The 21,030-nt window shown below is 34.4% G+C and overlaps 1 protein-coding gene across 5 annotated transcripts in view; it reads left to right on the plus strand.

Moving 5' to 3' along the window:
- Positions 1-4,980: 4,980 nt before the first annotated feature.
- Positions 4,981-21,030, plus strand: part of LOC114346223 (uncharacterized) — a 122,705-nt gene continuing 106,655 nt past the window's right edge. For 2 of the 5 annotated variants that reach the window (XR_007695726.1, XM_028296996.2), the window contains exons 1-2: positions 4,981-5,404; positions 5,645-5,782. Coding sequence is in view for 2 of the 5 variants with exons in the window: in XM_028296996.2 (XP_028152797.1) it covers positions 5,740-5,782 (43 nt within the window). In the remaining 3 variants the exon portion in view is untranslated. Of the gene's footprint in view, positions 5,405-5,644; positions 5,783-12,021; positions 12,287-21,030 lie in introns of those variants that run through there. The other 3 variants (XM_028296997.2, XM_028296998.2, XM_050641506.1) reach the window with 3 other exon arrangements.

The raw sequence follows: 21,030 nt of genomic DNA on the forward strand, positions 1-21,030 counted from the left end.
GGAAGAAATTCCCACGCAAAAGCATGCGAAGAGATTTATACCTCAGACATGCGCAAAAAGAGCTGAAGAACTGTTCAAAATGAACAGGAATCAGCTCAAAATTATTACAGGTTTCTTAACTGGACACTTTCCAGTAAAAGGACACCTACACACGATAGGACTATATAACGGAGATCTCAGCTGCAGACTATGCAATAGAGAGACCGAGACAGTCAGACATTTATTGTGCGATTGCGAGGCGCTGGATCGTAAGAGACAAGCAATATATGGAGACTGCAAACCAAGTCCGACAGTGTATGGCACTAACCCAATGGACCTTTACAGGCTAGTAAAGGGCACTGCTTTATTGGATTGGGTGTCATGAGAACAAATGGAAGGAAGCACAATAAGCTGAAAAGCTGCAGTGCCACCGGGGTGCATGCACGGACGGCTTCCGGAAGAAAAAAAAAAAAAAAAAAACCAGGCATGTTTTCCATGTTAGACCTCTTAAAACTGCCTCCATTAATATTTCAAATGTGGCAGGGGCATTACATAAACCAAACGGCATAGCCGTAAACTGCCAAAGCCCTGATCCTATCGAAAATGCGGTTTTCTCCCGATCGGCTGGCTCCATGTCTACTTGCCAATATCCACTTTTTAAATCGAGTGTGGAAAACCAACGAGAACCGGAGAGAGTATCCAATGTATCGTCTATTCTGGGCAAAGGATAACTATCTTTTTTTGTTACCGCATTGAGCTGGCGGTAGTCGATACAAAAACGCGTTGAACCATCTTTCTTCTTTACCAGAACTACTGGTGATGTCCATGGACTGTTCGATGGTTCAATTACCCCTTGTTTGTCCATATCCTTGATAATCTCTTCGGCTTCATCTCTTTTCGCAAATGGAAGTCGTCTAGGCCGTTGTCTGATTGGCTGAGCGTCTCCGGTATTTATTTTATGCGTTACTATGCTTGTTTTTCCCTTATCCTTCGTGTCAATAGCAAAAACATCTTGATACTCTATCAGCATAGATGTCACTTTTTCCGTTCGTTCATGATCAAGATCTTGGCATCTTTCAATGATCATCTCAACAAGCTCCTTTGGATACTTCGCCTTTGATGATTTCTCATTGGTATTCACAGAGCAAATTGAAGCCACGGGAACACACTGCCCGATCAAAGCTCCTCTACTTAACTTGATAGCAGTTTCCCTTAAATTCATAACTCTTACAGGGATCACATCTCGAACTTTTACCAAAGTTTTCGCCGTTAGGAACTCGACATTATCCACATCTTCGACCATCCTTAAACTTCCCTCTCGGCAGTGTCCATCAAGCATGGTCATCAGAATTTTCTCACTATTACCGGGTATGGTTACGTCGCATGTAGTAAGTAAGCGGATGACATCTTCTTTGTCGTCGTGAAAGGGCAACTCTTCACCATTGATCTTGAGAACTCCATTTTGAACATCCAATATTGCCCCCACTTTCCTTAGTACGTCCATCCCTAATATGAATTCGTCGGAGATCTCGGCAATTAATACTTGATGTTCAACTGTGGTCTGGCCAATGGATACTGACATATTAGCCTCGCCATATGTATTAATTAGCTCACCAGTCGCTGTTCTAAGCTTTACTGTTGCAGGTGATAATTTATTATGGTCTCGTACTACATCTGGACGTGCGATAGTTCTCGTTGCACCTGTATCCACCAAAAATGATCTACATCTATTACTGATACGACCTTCGATGTATAAGTTGTGGATTCCACCGGAGGACGTAAGGTTGACAGTTACTATGGGGGCTCTAGTTCTCGAGGTCGGCAGTTGCCCCTTGGTGTCGACCCGCTCTAGTTTTCCGACGGCTGTACGATCTTCTTACAATTACGACGAATGTGGCCTACGTCTCCACAATTCCAACATCTAGGCTCGCGTCTCTTTGGCATCTGATTACTTAATACTCTCCGTATCATTTCCTCCAGACGTTCATCGTTGTGTTCGTCACTTTCTTCAATGGTTCTTACTCTATGGCCTCGTGAAGTTTGACTAGCCGTTTCGTGTTCCAATGCAATAGCAAGTGCTTCATCTAAAACTTTCGGCCTTGCTAGTCGTAAAGCTTTCTGTAGTTCATTATCTTTCAGCCAATTGACGAAGGCATCTACTGCAATTTCTTCTAAAACGCTGTCTGGCACCTCTGGATAAGCCAACCGCACCACACGAGCCACATCTGCTTCAAATTCTTGCAGATTCTCACTTGCTCGTTGACTTCTACTTCGCAGTTGTGCTTTGTATACTTGTTGTAGATGGGCATCTCCATAGCGTTTTTCTAGACGAGTGAACAAGGTCTGGTAACAATTTTCTTGACCCTTGGGAATTGACCTTAATATATCTGCAGCATCACCTCGTAAAGCAGCAGTCAAGGAAACAGCCTTTTCCTGTTCGGTCCAATGATTGGCGGTCGCAATAGCTTCGAATTGTCTAAGGTATATGGACCAAGAGGACTTTCCATCAAATGGTGGTAATTTGAATCTCATATTATGCGACATTTCGTCTCTCGGTAGTTCATCTTTCACTACAGGATCTAAAGCTACTGCATTAACTGACGGTTGCACTTTTGTGTCGGTTATCATGCTCTCTAATTCTTTGATCTTCTCTTCTACGGCCAAAACTACTGCATTAACTGAAGGTAGAACTTTCGTATTGGTTACCATAGTCTCTAGTTGTTTGATCTTCTCTTCTAACATTTCTTTATTGTCGTCTACACTTTTCTGTATCTTATCGAATGTTCTAGAAACTTCTTCAAATTCCTCATTGTTCTGTTTACAAACTTCTTCAAGTTTTTCGTTGTTTTGCCTACAGACCTCTTTAAAAGTTTCATCAATCTTTTGAGAAACACTTTCGAATTTCTCATTGTTTTGACTACATACGTCTTTAATTATTTGAGAAGTCTCATCGAATCTTTTAAGCAACATTTTCGAATTTCTCGTCGCTTTTTCTACTAACTTCTTCAAGTTTCTCGTCGCTTCTTCTAGAAGTTTCATCGATCGTTTCAGAAACAGTTTTTAATTTCGATAAGATTACTTGTTCTGCTGACTGGAAGTGGAACGTCTTTGGGTCTTCTCCGTTCTTCGTGAGGACATCCTCGAGTCGTGCTTGTAGGACTATCTTGAGCCCACTGCTGTCCAGATCCCGTTCCTCTAGCTGTTCACGGAGCTGTTTTACTGTAAGTTCTTGTAGCAACATCTTTGGTCGGCACACACGTACTTTCCAAAATGTCTTTTAACAGTCTTTCCGAATACCGAACAATCAACGCACTTTAACTATTCCCGACGAATAAAGTCCAAAAGTATTTTAAAGTCTTTCCGAATACCGAACAATTAACGCACTCCGGTTATTCCCGACGAATAAAGTTCAAAAGTCTTTTAAAGTCTCTCTGTAATTCACTTATTTATATCGCACTAAGTTAACCGAACACCGACACCAACTGTAACGTGACTATTGTAATTACTTATAATTACAATAAAACTAGCGGTTCGTATTTATTTACGACTTTATTATTTATTTATACAAGTTTACTTTACAAACTTTAGCTTAAGACTAAACTGTATTTACAAATATGCTCGTATTTATACCCAGTTGTTATTCTGGAACAATCGACGCCCATCTCTAGCTATCAGCGTGTTCCGCCTACGGATCGTACGTTCGAGAAGTCCCTCCTCCTTTCCGCCGAGGCCTAGATCATTCGATGACGTCATTCTCGAGGTGTTTACTGTTATACGGCGGTCGTCCAAGATTTCTCTTTTGTTACAATAAGATGTTTCATGTTCTTGTTCTCTTCCTGTGCCATCCATACAGTGCAAATCTAAAAAAAACAACATAACAGGTGATTACATGGGCAGTTATACTACTTACAGCTTACTTTGTATCTAATATATTATCTAGTATTACTCTATTAGTATCTACCTACATAAAACTATCTTTGAAATCTAAATTTTTGATATCAACATCAACCTTAATACTTAAAAAATAAATAATAATGTGGAAGTTACACGTACCTACCTAAAAGTTTTTGAATTGCAATTTTATCAACTGGAAAAGACTGCAACATAATGAGTTTGAAATTATGACACAGCACAATATTTATTGTTTCAATTTACATGTAAATAAAATAATAATAATAATCCTAATCACTTGTAAAAGTAAGGTTAAGATTTTTGACTTGAGAAAACAGAACTGTCAAATTTAAAACCAAACTGCTATAAAATTTTAAAATTCCCGCTAAAAGGAATCTGGCAACATTGCCGTCGTTTGCTGGACATTTATTGGAATCCCTAATTGTAAATGGGGAGAGATTAGGGCCGGTACTTTATGTCTCCGTTAACAGCCCGTTAGTTAACCGGGGTTTAATCGGGACAGAAATATATGCATAACATAGACATAAACGCAATTATACTTGGGCCGGTACTTTATGTCCCGGTTAAACCTCGGTTAGCTAACCGGGGTTTAATCGGGACAGACAAGTACCTCATAGGGCCTCTTGCGTTGTAATAAAAGCAATTATAATTATTATTATAATTATTTATGAATATAATAATAAGTATAATTGCGTTTATGTCTATGTTATGCATATATTTCTGTCCCGATTAAACCCCGGTTAACTAACGGGCTGTTAACGGAGACATAAAGTACCGGCCCATTCTCTCCCCATTTACAATTAGGGATTCCAATGAACTGTCAGTGGTGGCCGGTGGATGGCTAAACTGACATGGCCATAGACATAGATAAGGGGGGTGGCCATCGCGTATCTAATGTTTACATTAAATATTGACAAATTTGTAAAGAATATTCTGTTTGGTTTTGTTTTTTTGTTAATTGTGTAGCGAACTCTGTGAAATTGTGATAGCAAATTAAATATGAAGTGGTTTAATAATGGATACGCCTATGGATGACAGTTTTGCCATCCAGCAGCCATATTATATCACGTGATTTGGAATGCCTAATTAGGCATTCCAAATCACGTGATATAATATGGCTGCTGGATGGCGAAACTGTCATCCATAGGCGTATCCAATGTTTAAACCACTTCATATTTAATTTGCTATCACAATTTCACAAATTTCGCTACACAATTAACAAAAAAAACAAAACCAAACAGGATATTCTTTACAAATTTGTCAATATTCAATGTAAACATTAGATACGCCATGACCACCCCCCTTAACTGTGTCTATGGCCATGTCAGTTTAGCCATCCACCGACCACCACTGACAGTTCATTGGAATCCCTAATAGATTACATATTTATAATATATAGATTATACAATAACATAACATAACCAAAATATTTTTTAAATACACTGGGACTGCAGACTGCACATAAATAGAAAAGTAATATGTAAATGTAAAGAATAGGTAGAAAAGTAAACAGGTATGTTGATATTGTAGAATTACTAGTAATAATATTAATATAACAGAATAGTAGAATTACTGACTTGTTCAGGTAGATCAGCAGAAAATAATTATATTAGATAATAAATTTCTCATTTGCAAATAAATAAACCAGAGACATGAATGCCCAAGAGGCACAAGTGAGCCTTGTCTGGGTCTTAAACAGACACATTAGCTTGTAAAATCTTAACAGCTATTAAATAACAAAATATTTTTTAAGGTTCCCAAAAAGGCAGTTGCATCAATTTGAAAATTTGAGATATAAGTACTAGCAGTTGACATAAGAAGAAAAAAATATTTTTTAGCCTCAAACCAATGATATTGAACTTTACTAAAAAAAGTATGTACATATATTCAGGTAATCTAATCCTTTCTGAATATTCAACAAACAAATTATCGGAAAATTGTGCTTTCTAAATATTTGTTATAAAATTTACAAAAAGTGTTGCAAAAGTGTCAGTACCTAGTTGACACAACAAAGTGAAAAAAAATTAGTAGTTGACACATCCAAGGGCTAGTAATGGGCACTCAAATATGTAATACGAACTTTATTAACGCATTCACTGCCGACCATACCACTGTGGTGTGATTTGTGTACAACAATGTTTTTAACAGGTTGATTGCCAACTACTCCTGTTGGAGTGTGGCAGCCTCCTTCGATGATACCAGCTACTCCGATCAGAGTATAGATCACATAACCGAAGTAAGGCTCACTGAGTAGCTGGCATTACTGAAGGAGGCTGTTTTGTCTGTCGGCAATCAATCTGTTAAGTAGTTGGCATCCGAGGTTCTATTCAAATTTTACAACAGCAGGAAATGTGTGAATAATATGTAATTATAGTATAATAAAATATTTCAAGCTTACCATCTACATCCACTGAGTCTGGAAACTGATATTTTATTCTTTCTCCTGAAATGAGGAGGTTAGAGGTTAGGGCATCCTTTTTATGATTTGATGAAATGTTATTACGCTGACATCTTTATCAATAATTCTAAATGCAGTTTAACTGTCATCACAATAATTCATACCAACAACTTCAGCTTCAATTCAATTATTGAAAACTTTCTGTATTACACATGCAAACTTATATTTTTTTTCTTTCCAGGGAATTGTGCAAGTACACAATCTCCTCCATATGATTTATATGATCAACATATTCTTCATTACTGTAATCAATTTATAAATGTAATTGATTTTAATGTTCCCTCTAGATAGGGTTACCATATGTCCGGACAGTCCGGATTTGAAAGACATGTCCAGATTGGCGTCCGGATATGAGAAATGTCCGGATTTTTTCTTTACTAAAAAAATGGAAAACATTTGGCCCAACGGTGGGAAATTTCATTCTGCGCAACACCTAGTTAAGTTGGTCGCACTGCTTGTCAACAGCGTACTAGCACGAGGAGACAATAATCGGTTGATAGTTAGTTGAGTTAGTGTAATGACTACTGTGTAATTGACAGTCTATTAATGTTTTACTTGCGTGTAATGACTTGTGATGACATAAGTTACTAGCGTTTAGTTTGGGAATTTAGTGTTTATAACTTTTTAAAATGCTGAAGTATATAAATGTGTTTCTACATATTTTTCAGATATTGATGTAGGTTATTTACATTTAGTTATATTAATAGTTTAGTTTAGTGTACCTATAAACTTTGTAAGATGCCAAAGGGTAAATCTGTTTTTACTGACAAACTTAAAGAAGAATACAAGTTTCTTAGACAGTGCCAAAACAGTAATAACCATGTTAGATGTTTTGACATGCAATTCTGAATTTTCTGTGGAGCATCCAGGACGATACGACTTGGCTTTGTTTGATGCCTTGAAGTCGTATTTCCTGTCAATTGAAAACTGCCCTACATTGTTACTTGCATTTTTTAGTCTTCTTTAGAAGTCTTCACATGTTTTAAACGTCAATTCTTAAACTTGAGTCAGATTACATGACTGCTACAGAAGCGGCACAAGTATATTATGAAGAATTAGTTGACAAATATATATATATATATATATATATATATATATATATATATATATATATATATATTTATGCACAGATATCAAAGTGAGGTCCTGACATTACGCGCACTTAGTGAGGACCGGTAGAAAACGTAGACATAATCGTTTCAACTCTTCATAGTGACCTTGACAAGTAAATAGCAATTAAAAAATGACGAGTATACACAAAAAAAATTACGTATGTGTGCCCTGTATGGTTCAAGTATATTGCCACCCAAGTGAGGCCATTATACGCAGCTATTAAAGTGAGATTGTATATACTTTTTCGTTATGCGCACAAAATGAGGACAACTTTACGTGTATATTTCCTTACAGCTCATCAAGTGAGGACCATACAGTGTTGTCGATAAATATGAGATTAATCGTTTCTACTGCCTTTTTCTGTATAACACAGTAAGAATTATTATTGTTTCGATGTTCCAGTCACTTGTAGTTATAAGAAGGATGTGGACTCTTTGTTCTTGCTCGTACTGTTTGTTAATTTTATAACATTTTAGTACCTCAGCATTAAATCACGGTAGCCTTATCGGACACTAGCGTTAATAAAGAAATAGTTTTATATTTTTTAATAATTTACGTTAAAGATGGATAGGAAAGCAAGAATTTTGAAAATAGCGTTAGTTGAGAACAATAATAATCAAAATGGAGGATACAGTGATAGTTCAGTTATGTGAAATTTATATTGAACTTAATATATAAATATAAAAGCCCGACTTTTGATCTAAGGGGAACACAGTTTTTACGGTACATACATATCTGTCATTTGTCAACCCCCTCCCTTCCATTTCCCCCACCCCTTATTTTTAAATAGGGAAGAGGGGCGTGTGCTAGCTCATTTGAAAGGATATTCAATTCTCTATCCAGTATTATTAACATTGACATAATTATCTATACAGAGTGTATTTTAGTATAGGTACTGTTGCCCCTGTCGATTTTCATTTTGAAATGACAATTTTCCAACCTTAATTTTAGTATACAAGATGATTTACTTAATTTAATTAAACTTAATGTACCTTTTTTACTGACTTAATTTTACAGTTATTCCACTAGATGGCAAATACAGTGAATATGTGCATATGTTTTATTTCGAATAATCATTTTAAAATAGTTTTAGTTTTCTATTTTCTCTGAAAATTGTTGCAAGCTTCTTGTTCTTATACTTAAAATCATGTCACCACAAATTTATACGAGACTGCATATTAAGAGTATAGAAAGTATTATAATATATGACATACATGCTTTTTTCCATTTATTGAAGATATTTCACCTTATCCTGAAACAATGCAATGTGACCAAGTGTCCTCAACTAAAAAAATATATCCCACTATTTTGATATTAAATGTATAGTTTGTACTATAAACCGTATTGAAATAGATTGCAACATGTGTGTGTGGTTGGGATATTGACTGCGAAACCTAAGGCTTCATTCGCCTAATCATATTTACCTTTGATTCTTATAACAATAAATAAAATTGATTAACATTTTATATCAATATTATTAGTGTTTTTAAACAATATCAGTATGATCTATCAGTATGATAAAGTCAAGATAAACAATACTATAATAGAAAGCTTTGAGGTCAAACAAGGACTGCGACAGGGTGATCCATTATCGTCTATAATGTTTAGCATATTACTAGAAAAGGTTATACAGGAAGCAAACATTAATAGAACAGGTCTGATCTACCACAAAAAACATCAGTGCTTGGCATTCGCAGACGATTTGGTAATCTTGGCTAGGAGCAAAATAGAACTTATAGAAACACTCATGAAACTCGAGGAGAGGGCAGCAACCAAAGGATTGTATATAAATCAAGCAAAAACAAAGTATATGGAATGGACAAATAAGCAATTCGTTCGGGGGCAATACATAACAATGACAACAGCGAAGGGAACACAGTATAAATTCGAAGAAGTTGAGAGATTTGAGTACTTAGGAACTGTCTTCACAAGAGATCCTAACTGTGAAGAAAAAATACAAAAGAGAATTATGTCGGGCAACCGCGCTATATTTGCTTTTAATGGGTTGTTAAGAAGTAAACATATATCACGAAGAGCAAAACTAAGAACTTACAAGACCGTAATAAGGCCGATAGTAACGTATGCTTCTGAAACATGGGTCACAACAAAAAAACATCAAGAGTTGTTATTAGTTTGGGAGAGGAAAATACTGCGCAAAATCTTCGGTGGGAAAAACTTAAATGGACAATGGGTAAGAAGAACAAATAAGGAACTAACTGAGCTCTATCAAGATCCTAACATACTAGCAGTAATTAAGGCGCAAAGACTTAGATGGTTGGGCCATGTGCAGAGGATGATTCCATCTAGAATTCCCAGAATGGTACTATCTAGTGCATTGGCAGGGAAAAGACGAAGAGGAAGACCGAGGTCACGATGGAGTAATGGAGTTAGAGAAGATATGAGAAGAATTAACTTAAGGAACTGGGAAACAAAAGCGACTGACAAAAGGGAGTGGAAAAGAAGCAGTACATCAAGCCATGGGCCTACTAGGCTCGTAGTGCTTACATATTATAATATCAGTTTTCTAATATTATCCAGTTCCATATCCAGTTCCGAATCCAGTGGTTATATTTCTTCCGTATTGTTTAGTTTCGCTTCCAGTGATTGTATTTTTTTCTTGTTTTTTTTTTAAATATTTATTTATTATTTTATTACTATATTTTTTTATTGTGCTCATAATAGATTGCAACATTGTCTACAGACATGAATGCAGTAACAATAAATAAAAAAATCGGAGATCCACACCCCGGATTTGAAATCGAAACCTCTGCTTTACGAATCCGAGATCCGAGGTCTACCCACTAGGTCACTAGGCTATCGCTCTTAGACAATATTTTTTCCTGAAACGGGGAACTTTTAAAGCCGGGTCTAGACTATGTAACAAAACATGCTAATAACAAAGTTGTACAACAAATTTGTTGTACAACTTTGTTATGTAACTTGTTATAATATAGCATGAGTATCCAGACTATATAACAAAAAACAAAACAACAACATGCGCATACATTTTGCAGCATTTTAGATGGATAGCTGGTAGGTTAGGTAGTATATAAAATTGCGTCATATAAGTATGGAGGATCTCTTCATAGCAACAGCAGCTTGTGTAATATTGTGGAGGCGACACCGGCGTGTTAAATTAATATTTTGGATGTGTCCTTCATTAGCAGCTCGAGCAAAATATAGGTAGTGGTACAGCTCTTTTAGCTGATCTGGAAAGAGATAACATAGACCCATCGACAGGAGACGTTAAATGTGATGGCAGTTTTAAAAACTTCTTAAGAATAGAAAGTTCTGATTTTGAATTTCTTATAAATGAAATCGGCCATAAAATAGGCAGGAAAGACATTTGGAGATGCAATTCCAGTAAGAGAAAGATTAACAGTTATATTATTAGCAAAGTATATTTTTTAACCTTTTTACTCATTGTTTCAGAGAGGAAGTATAACATTTCTGTAAAATTTAATTCCTCAGTATTATCGTCTTCACCTGTTCATGATTGAGTGTCACTGTCTGTTTGAATTGGTGTAGCTGGAGAAGTAGCGGATGTAGGTGTAGTAGACGGAATAGAAAGGCTCAGATATATTGTATGATTGAGTGCCTGTTTGAGTAGCTGATGAAGCAGTCTGCATCTGTGTAGCGAATGAAGTGAATGTTACAGGTTTTATGTCTGAACACTCTGCTCTGTAGAGAATAGTATTTATGTCAAATTTAGAGTTGATTTGCACCGATTTGCTGTTAAGGTTCCGCGTACTGCTTTTCTTTTGTTGGCTTGAGTTATAGGCGTACGTGCATTAGTTTTAACTACAGTTTCTGTATCTATTTTCACTTCTATTTCAGTCTATTCATCGTGTTTTTTATTTGTTTTTTAAATCAATAAATGTAGCTCATCCCATAGCAGTCCCATAATACTCGTTACTTACGAAATAGCTCAATTAAATGAGTAGTCAGTTCTTTCGACAATTTCATCGCGTAAATAACCCTACGTGAAAAGAGCAAAGAAAAATCTAGCACAATCACTCCAGAATGAACAAGGCGATATGACTCCAACGGTTGCTGCTCGCGTAGGTACTATGCCAGAGAAATGTTTCAATAACATGTTTTTAGGTGTAGATCAGTCGCGGTGCGGTTTTATAACTTTCTTTGATGTTTACCGACATCTGTTGGATAACATAAAACATGCTATATAACCAGAAAAATGTTATACAACACTGTGTTTTAAAACTTGTTTATTTAAAATTTTGTAACAAGTTACAAAACTTTGTTATTTAACATGTTTTGTTACATAGTCTGGACCCGGCTTAACGGTAACTTCTTATAGGTAATACACTACAATTTCTGAATATTTTTTCTGAAATCTATCGAATGGTACCAAACACGACCCCCACGGAGGTGGGGGGGGGGTTACTTTAAAATCTTAAATAGGAACTCCTTTTTTTATTTCAGATTTGGATTCTTTGCGTAAAAATAAGCAACTTTTATTCGAAACGTTTTTTCTAATTACGGATAGGTGGCGCTATAATCGGAGAAAACGGGTGTTGGAAATGGAAAATTAAATTAAAATATGGAAAGTCCCCACTAAAATGGAAAATTTTACTTAACTTTTTTGGTTTTAGAACCTAATAATCACAACCCAATAGGTCCTCAAAGCGCTCGAGTGACTGCACATTTAGCATACTTTGCTCCCCTACTATATATGTATTATAAATAATATGCGAAGTAATTATTAACCCAAACAACCATAATTCAACTTTTATTTACTAATAAAGAACTGGACGAAAGTGTCACATCAGCTTTTATGAAACGCATGAATATTTCCATAAAAAGGTAAGTGATCTGCTTGAAATCGATATTCCCAAAATCATCTAAAAATTGTTTATACTTGAGTACTTTGAGACTTGTATGAAATGTGAATACCGAAATACGATTAGGAATCTCCATTATGTAATTTTTAAATAATACATAATTCTTAGGAAATGAAAGGTATTATACAAACGTGTTAAAAAATACTACCTACTGAAATTTTTTGATGGCAATAAATGATGAATTGGTTTATCGAATTTATTTTTAAGGTGATACAGTAGCGATCAACAGGTAGCCAAAACGCATTCCAAGATTGAGGCTGTAATTTTGAATATTTTTTCGAGATATTTGGCACACGTATTTGTAATATAATAAAGAATGGCGGTACAGAGCCCAATTTGAAAAATATATTAATATGTGGAAATTACTCTGTAAATAAATACAATATTAAAAAAACGAGTCTGTACCGCCATTAAGAAGAACAAAAAAATACACTTTCTTCAAATAAACTTTTTTATCAGATGCCTAGATTTTGTGTCATTTTGGAACTACAAATGAAATAAAAAATTTTAGTAGTTCCAAAATGACACAAAATCTAGGCATCGGATAAAAAAGTTTATTTGAAGAAAATGTATTTTTTTGTTCTTCTTAGTGGCGGTACAGGCTCGTTTTTTTAATATTGTATTTAATTACAGAGTAATTTCCACATATTAATATATTTTTTAAATTGGGCTCTGTACCGCCATTCTTTATTATATTACGAATACGTGTGCCACATATCTCGAAAAAATATTCAAAATTACAGCCGCAATCTTGGAACGCGTTTTCGCTACCTGTTGATCGCTACTGTTTCCTCTTAAGTAAAATATGTCATTTGGATATTTTTTTAAACTCGATAGATCCTAGGGACATGTCGGTAGATCGGTAGGATCATCACTTTTGGGAGTTTTGGGAATATCCCAATTGACAACGCAATATACACCGATGCCGTCTACAACGAGCGACGAATCAGAGATGCCAGATTGGGGTACTTTCGCCCATTTTTAGGGTAATTTGAAAGCACATGGGAAAATTTTTATAGGTTGAATTGGTTGGGGAATTTTTCGGGAGGAAAATTGAGCAAACTGAATTGCAATATAAATGTATGTAACATATAACATTATATTAACATTATAACCTATCGAGTATTTGCTTCTGATTAAAAAAACCGAAAAATGGTTTTTGGAACAACCGCTTTTTTTGACCAGTTATAACCGTCAGGTTAAACCGTAAGTAAAAAACCGGTATAACCGAAAACCGGTTTTTTGTTCAACAACCACCATCCCTACCTTGGTTGTTACAAATACAGTTCGCTGGAATAAGTTTTACCCCCCTTATTAACTTATTTATTTTTAGCACATAAGAAAAACGCTCGGATAGGTCGATTTTTAAAATAATCATGGTATATTATAGCGTCAATGTTTCGAACTTTACGCGATCCCTCTTCTTCAGGTGACAGGCACAACTTTGATTTTTTTAAATAGGAAAGTAAGTACATCATGTGACACCTCATTTAAAGGCTTTTTTCTACAACCGTGTTAAAAATGCAATTTTTAGAACTCCATACGTGCGTTAAAAATGCTACTTTAAGGCAGGGCCGGATTTAGGGTTCTGAGCGCACCTGGCAAAATAAAATTTGGCGCCCCTTCATATAAGAATATACAAATTTACTGCAAATATAAAAAAATAGGAAAAAATCAAAATTTTACCATAAAGAACTATGTAAAAATATATTTATTTAAAAAATAGTGGTTTTAGGGTTCTGAGCGCCCCTGGCAAAATAAAATTTGGCGCCCCTTCATATAAGAATATACAAATTTACTGCAAATATAAAAAAATAGGAAAAAATCAAAATTTTACCATAAAGAACTATGTAAAAATATATTTATTTAAAAAATAGTGGTTTTAGGGTTCTGAGCGCCCCTGGCAAAATAAAATTTGGCGCCCCTTCATATAAGAATATACAAATTTACTGCAAATATAAAAAAATAGGAAAAAATCAAAATTTTACCATAAAGAACTATGTAAAAATATATTTATTTAAAAAATAGTGGTTTTAGGGTTCTGAGCGCACCTGGCAAAATAAAATTTGGCGCCCCTTCATATAAGAATATACAAATTTACTGCAAATATAAAAAATAGGAAAAAATCAAAATTTTACCATAAAGAACTATGTAAAAATATATTTATTTAAAAAATAGTGGTTTTAGGGTTCTGAGCGCCCCTGGCAAAATAAAATTTGGCGCCCCTTCATATAAGAATATACAAATTTACTGCAAATATAAAAAAATAGGAAAAAATCAAAATTTTACCATAAAGAACTATGTAAAAATATATTTATTTAAAAAATAGTGGTTTTAGGGTTCTGAGCGCCCCTGGCAAAATAAAATTTGGCGCCCCTTCATATAAGAATATACAAATTTACTGCAAATATAAAAAAATAGGAAAAAATCAAAATTTTACCATAAAGAACTATGTAAAAATATATTTATTTAAAAAATAGTGGTTTTAGGGTTCTGAGCGCCCCTGGCAAAATAAAATTTGGCGCCCCTTCATATAAGAATATACAAATTTACTGCAAATATAAAAAAATAGGAAAAAATCAAAATTTTACCATAAAGAACTATGTAAAAATATATTTATTTAAAAAATAGTGGTTTTAGGGTTCTGAGCGCCCCTGGCAAAATAAAATTTGGCGCCCCTTCATATAAGAATATACAAATTTACTGCAAATATAAAAAAATAGGAAAAAATCAAAATTTTACCATAAAGAACTATGTAAAAATATATTTATTTAAAAAATAGTAGGATAGTTATTACTTATAACTTATCCAACATAGGGCATAGCATAGCGAGCACATTTCAAGTTCAAGCGACGAAGAAGCGAGGTAAAAGATAAATGCACATTATCAACAACCAGTAAAAAATGTGTATAAATAACTATTTAGATGGAAAATAAGCCACAATTAAATTGAAAAAAAATAATTTTATTATCGTTTCGACGCCCAAATCGGGTGTCGTTGTCAAAATACAAAATACTACTAAATTAAACAAAAATGTTGTTGCTTAGCAAAAAATTCGTCTAATAATTTATTTAATCTGACTCATTTATATCATTTAATGTGTATAAATCTTCTACAAGACCAAAAAACATGTTGATTGTTCGCAAGATATAGCTGCATCCCCAATAACTAAATTGAGGGAGTGGCATCCACTTAGCATAAAATAGCATGCGGATATTCTTTGCAAACGCGAGCTTGTACATCTTTATTTTTTCTCTTCCTTTTAGAGCCGTTGTGATATCTTTGGCCTTACAATCATCTATGCAAATTCAAATAAAATCATTCATTATTTTTTTTTATTATCTCATGAGCTTTTTATTATCTCTATGACTCGATACCTATAGAACCAAGCTATGGTTTTAGGTATCGAGTTACTAGGACAAACAATATGCTGCATACTAAAATTAAACCCGGTACTGTGGGATAAGAACATCAGTATAAAAACAAAAAGAAGAATATAATATAACACCATGACAAAAAGTATTCTGAATAATGGGTGTGAAAATTGAATAAAAAATACGAAAACCAAATGCAAAATAAGAGCAACAGAGATCGAATACCTAAGTAGAAGCTGTAGAAGGGATAGAATAAATAACATAGAGATTAAGAAAATAATGGTAATGAATTCAAGGGATAATAGACAACATAGGACAAAAGAGATTAACCTGGTACGGATATGGCAGAAGAGCAGACCAAAATCGTTGATAAACAGAATAACAGATTGGAGCCCGATAGGAAGAAGGAAGAGAGACAGACCCCGAAAATCTTTTAGAGATAAAATGGACGAAGCAATATTAGAAAAGAAACCTGCAGGACTGGAAAAACAGAAAGAACTGAAAATAACGGTCAAGTGAAATAATACAGGAAAAACTATGGAAATCCAGGGTGGTCAAGAAAAAACAGGATGTTTCTAAATAAATGCGACAAACTTTAACAGTTAATTCTATATGAAAAAATAATGACAGTTTGCTCTATAAGCGTATGTCAGCAAATACTTCGTTTCCGAGATATGGGGTGTTGACATTTTTCTTACAAACTGACGATTTCTTTATTGTTCTAAAACCGGTTCAGATATGCAAATGAAATTTGATGTGTTTTAAGAGGTAATTATTGCGCATTTTTTGACATAAAATTAATAATTTTATATCTACTGTTGAAATGATGTGAATTTTTTTAAACAAAAACATAGTATGCCACTGAGATATTTCAAATAACAAATCATTTTGGAATTACTCGTTCAATTTATGATATATACAAAAATCTATTATTCCTTTTTTTCATACGTCGTTCGTGCCGTTTTTATGCAAAAAGTGAAACATCTTAACGCGTACAAAGTATTCGAAATAAATTTCTATATATTCATATTATGAAAAAGAACTTGTCAATTCTAATTCATATAGATATACCTGGTTTGTTTTTTTTTATTTCAAATTACACACCCACGGACACACGACAATGTTGATAAAGCAAAGTTTACAGAACAGGAAGACAAAACTATTTAACCATTGAGGCTATAATGACAAGCAGCAGTATAATAATATCACTGACTATTCATAAATTTGTTGATACTTCGTAAATCTGATCTTCGTGTATTTTAAGTATGTATGTATAACATTGTAATACCATAAAAGTGATAGGTATTACCTGACAAATGACCTTTAAAAGCCATAACAATTTTTAGGTTGCATTATTTTTATTAGAGAATTTTTGTGAGCTAGAAATAGTTTTCTTATTGTTACAATTATTTAATATTAATTGTCTTAGGAGTAATATTAGCCCAAATATAATCTATAAAGTCCAAAAAAATAGTGAATGTAAAAAATATTATATTTTTTTTTTGTTTAGCTAATGCCTCGGCAACTAATGGCCATTGGCATGGTAGGTACGGTAATTTTGAACAGTTAGGTACCTAGTTTCATGTGTAAGTAGTGTGTGTGTTGAGTAAGTGGCTTGTTACTTTGCAATGTCGACGTCATTGTCTTTGCAAAGAGACGCTAATTGTATCCGAACGTCTGCGGTCCCTCCGGTAAGAACCGATCCCACGAGGACAGAAACTATTCATTTATTAATTTATAATAAATGAAAAATTTCCGACCCTGGTGAGATTCGAACCCACAACCTTTCGGATTTTTTCGATCCAAAGGCAGGCGCTCTTACCACTGAGCCACGGATAGGGGCAAATATTATATTTATATATCAGCGTCTCTCAAAATTTGGCGCCCCCAAATTCTGGCGCTCCGGGCGGTCGCCCGGCTCGCCCGCCCCTTTATCCGGCGCTGCTTTAAGGCACTAGTGCTTTATAGTATATTGTGCAACAAGTGCAGAAAGGTACTAATTTCTCACGAGTTTGAAAAGTTGCGGTACGAGCGCAAGCGAGTGCCGCAATTCAAACGAGTGAGAAATTACCTTTCTGCACGTGTTTCACACTATACTTTTTCTACAAGCACAGTTTTTCCTAAAAATAAAAATCACAATTTCCAAACGACGATTATTTATAATAGGTACCTATGTGATAAATTTTAAACTGTATTTAATTAATACCTACTAATCAATTTAAATTCCTTATAATTAAATAAATTGCACAGAAATCAGTTAAAAAATTAATGCACTGCCTTAATTTGTTTAAATTTAAACAATTATTACACATTATTGACGTTATATTTTTATGCAGTCACGGATTTACACAAAACCTACTTCATTCGACGTCTCTTGCACAGGTTGCTAAATCCTTATTGGTTATTTGATAATTATAAAATGTTTAATAAGAATAAAATTGTAAAATAAAACAGTTGTAACATCCATAATTTAGTTTATATGCTATAGTTAAATATAATAATTGTCTTATAGGTTATATATTTGTCTAAAGTTTAACCACGGATGTAAACAGAATATAACGTTACTCAGAATGCGGTAGTCCACGGATGTAAACAGAATATAACGTTACTCAGAATGAGGTAGTCAACTGTGCAGAAAAGAACTTTGCGGCACAGAAACGTCATTTTGCGGCACAGAAACGTCACTTTTCTGCACACTAATGTCAAATATCTTATATTGTGAGAAAATATCAAGTTTGCTAACATAAAACCGTGCAGAAAAGTGCACTTTGAATAGTGGTTGTAGAAAAAAATTTTTATGGCACTGCAATTCGTATTGATCGTATAGGCAATTTTGATGTAATATCAAAAAAATATAAAAATGGAATGTCAGTCAAGTTCAAGTAAAAGTTTTTGTAGATATTGTCCTGTAATTACGTTTGTAGAAAAAATATTGCATGATATGCGTGTTAAAAAGTGCATTTTTAAGGCACTCATGTGAATTGCAGAACTCGCTGTCGCTCATTCTGCAAACTTTCACATGCGTGCCTTAAACGTGTACTTTTAACACTTATATCATAAATAACTATTGAAATACTGATTACAAAAATTTATAGTATTTTAAGCCTTTCTGAGAGCATATGCGCAAAAATTTCGCTCGAATTATTTTTAAATGCGTTCATTTTTTTCGAATACTGAGAAAACCTTAAGTATTTTTAAAACATTTAAACGCAGAAAGAAATATTACTGTATTATCCATGGTCGAAAGTCCTTGAGAACTTCTATAATATTTATTTTAATAAGTCACTGGAGTGAAAAAAAATAGTCTGATTTTTAATTTTAAATATATATTACAAAAGAAACTTTGTATTCATTATAAGGGACTTTCTGCCCTCGGGAATAATGTAGTCTTCTATTTTGCGTTTAAATTTTTTAAAAATACCTATTAGTTATCTCAGGATTCGAAAAAAATAAATGCGTTTAAAAAGAACTCGACCGAAATTTTGTGCCTACTCTCTCAAAAAGGATTAAAGTATTAAACATTTTTGTACTGTTTGAATTTATGCGACGATTGACGATCCACTGTTTTAAAAATTGGTTGAACAGATGTTGCCAGTTGTATGGTCCTCACTATGTGTATCGTAAGTTATTCAACAGGGCATAGAATATACATGGTTAGAAAATATACGCCAAAGTCAGCGCCTCTATGCGGAAAATCTCTGAACTAAAAATTAATGTGGACCATACAAAGTGAGGTCCCACTTTTTTTTGTAAAAAAACAGTGTTTGCTATCAGTACATGTCTACGAAAAAGTCTTACATTGATTGACTAAGTGAGGTCCGTATACTGGACCTCACTTTGTACAGGACCTCACTTCAACCGCAGTTTCTTTTGATATGTGGCTCACTTCATACGCTGGGAGTAATATATATATATATATATATATATATATATATATATATATATATATATATATATATATATATATATACATCCTACTATCAATTTGGCATCGATACATTATCCATTTACCATCGATTTGGCATCGTCTTGCAAAGTGGCATCTGTATATCGATGCCACTTTACACTACCTTAATAACTTTATTCCTGTACTTGCTACCAGAAGTCTAATCAGCTCGGTAGTTAGAGATTTGATTTCTTGATGTTACTTTAATATATCAGCTTTCCTTGTTTACCTCTTACTAAGTTATATAAGTTTATTCCATAAAATGTTTGAGTCCAAAATGATCGTACAGTGAAAATATTATATACATTTAGTTCAGTGTTTTACCGTTTTGTCGCTGCCGTTATATACATGAAAACGTATATCCCACTTTCATTATCAATCATTTTGGCATCAGAAATTTGGCATCACTGTTGAATACAATATTATTCACAACGAAAAATAGACAATTTGAGAATGTATATATTATTTTCATAAAGAAATCAGTCTGGCATCATGTTTTATTGTTTTCACCCAATTTTGAAAAAATGTGAAAACTTTGTATTATCCACGTCCGTCTGTCCGTCTGTCTGTAACCACAACTCCTCCGTCAATATACCAGCTAGAATGACAAATGAGGTATCAAATGAAAGCTGATAATCCAAGGATGGTACTAAAGGTGAGATATTTGACCTTGGCGGTCTGTCCGTCGGTCTTTACGACCGCGAATATAACTCCTCCATCATTATACCAGGTAGAATGACAAATGAGGTGTCAAATGAAAGCATATAATCCAAGGATGGTACTAACGGTGAGATATTTGACCTAGGCTGTCTTTCCGTCGGTCCCTCCGACCGCAAATATAACTCCTCCGTCATTATACCAGGTAGAATGACAAATGAGGTGTCAAAAGAAAGCTTATAATACAAGGATGGTACTAAAGGTGAGATATTTGACTTAGGCGGTCTGTGACTCGGTCCCTCCGACCGCGAATATAACTTATCCGTCATTATACCAGGTAGAATGACAAATGAGGTGTCAAATGAAAGCTGATAATCCTAGGATGGTACTAAAGGTGAGATATTTGACCTAGGCTGTCTTTCCGTCGGTCCCTCCGACCGCGAATATAACTCCTCCGTCATTATACCAGGTAAAATGACAAATGAGGTGTCAAAAGAAAGCTTATAATACAAGGATGGTACTAAAGGTGAGATATTTAACTTAGGCGATCTGTGCGCCGGTCCCTCCGACCGCCAATATAACTCCTCCATCATTATACCAGGTAGAATGACAAATGAGGTGTCAAATGAAAGCTTATATTCCAAGGATGGTAATAAAGGTGAGATATTTGACTTAGGCTGTCTTTCCGACGGTCCGTACGACCGGGAATATAACTCCTCCGTCATTATA

This window comes from Diabrotica virgifera, chromosome 10, assembly GCF_917563875.1.
Source record: "Diabrotica virgifera virgifera chromosome 10, PGI_DIABVI_V3a".
NCBI lineage: Eukaryota > Metazoa > Arthropoda > Insecta > Coleoptera > Chrysomelidae > Diabrotica > Diabrotica virgifera.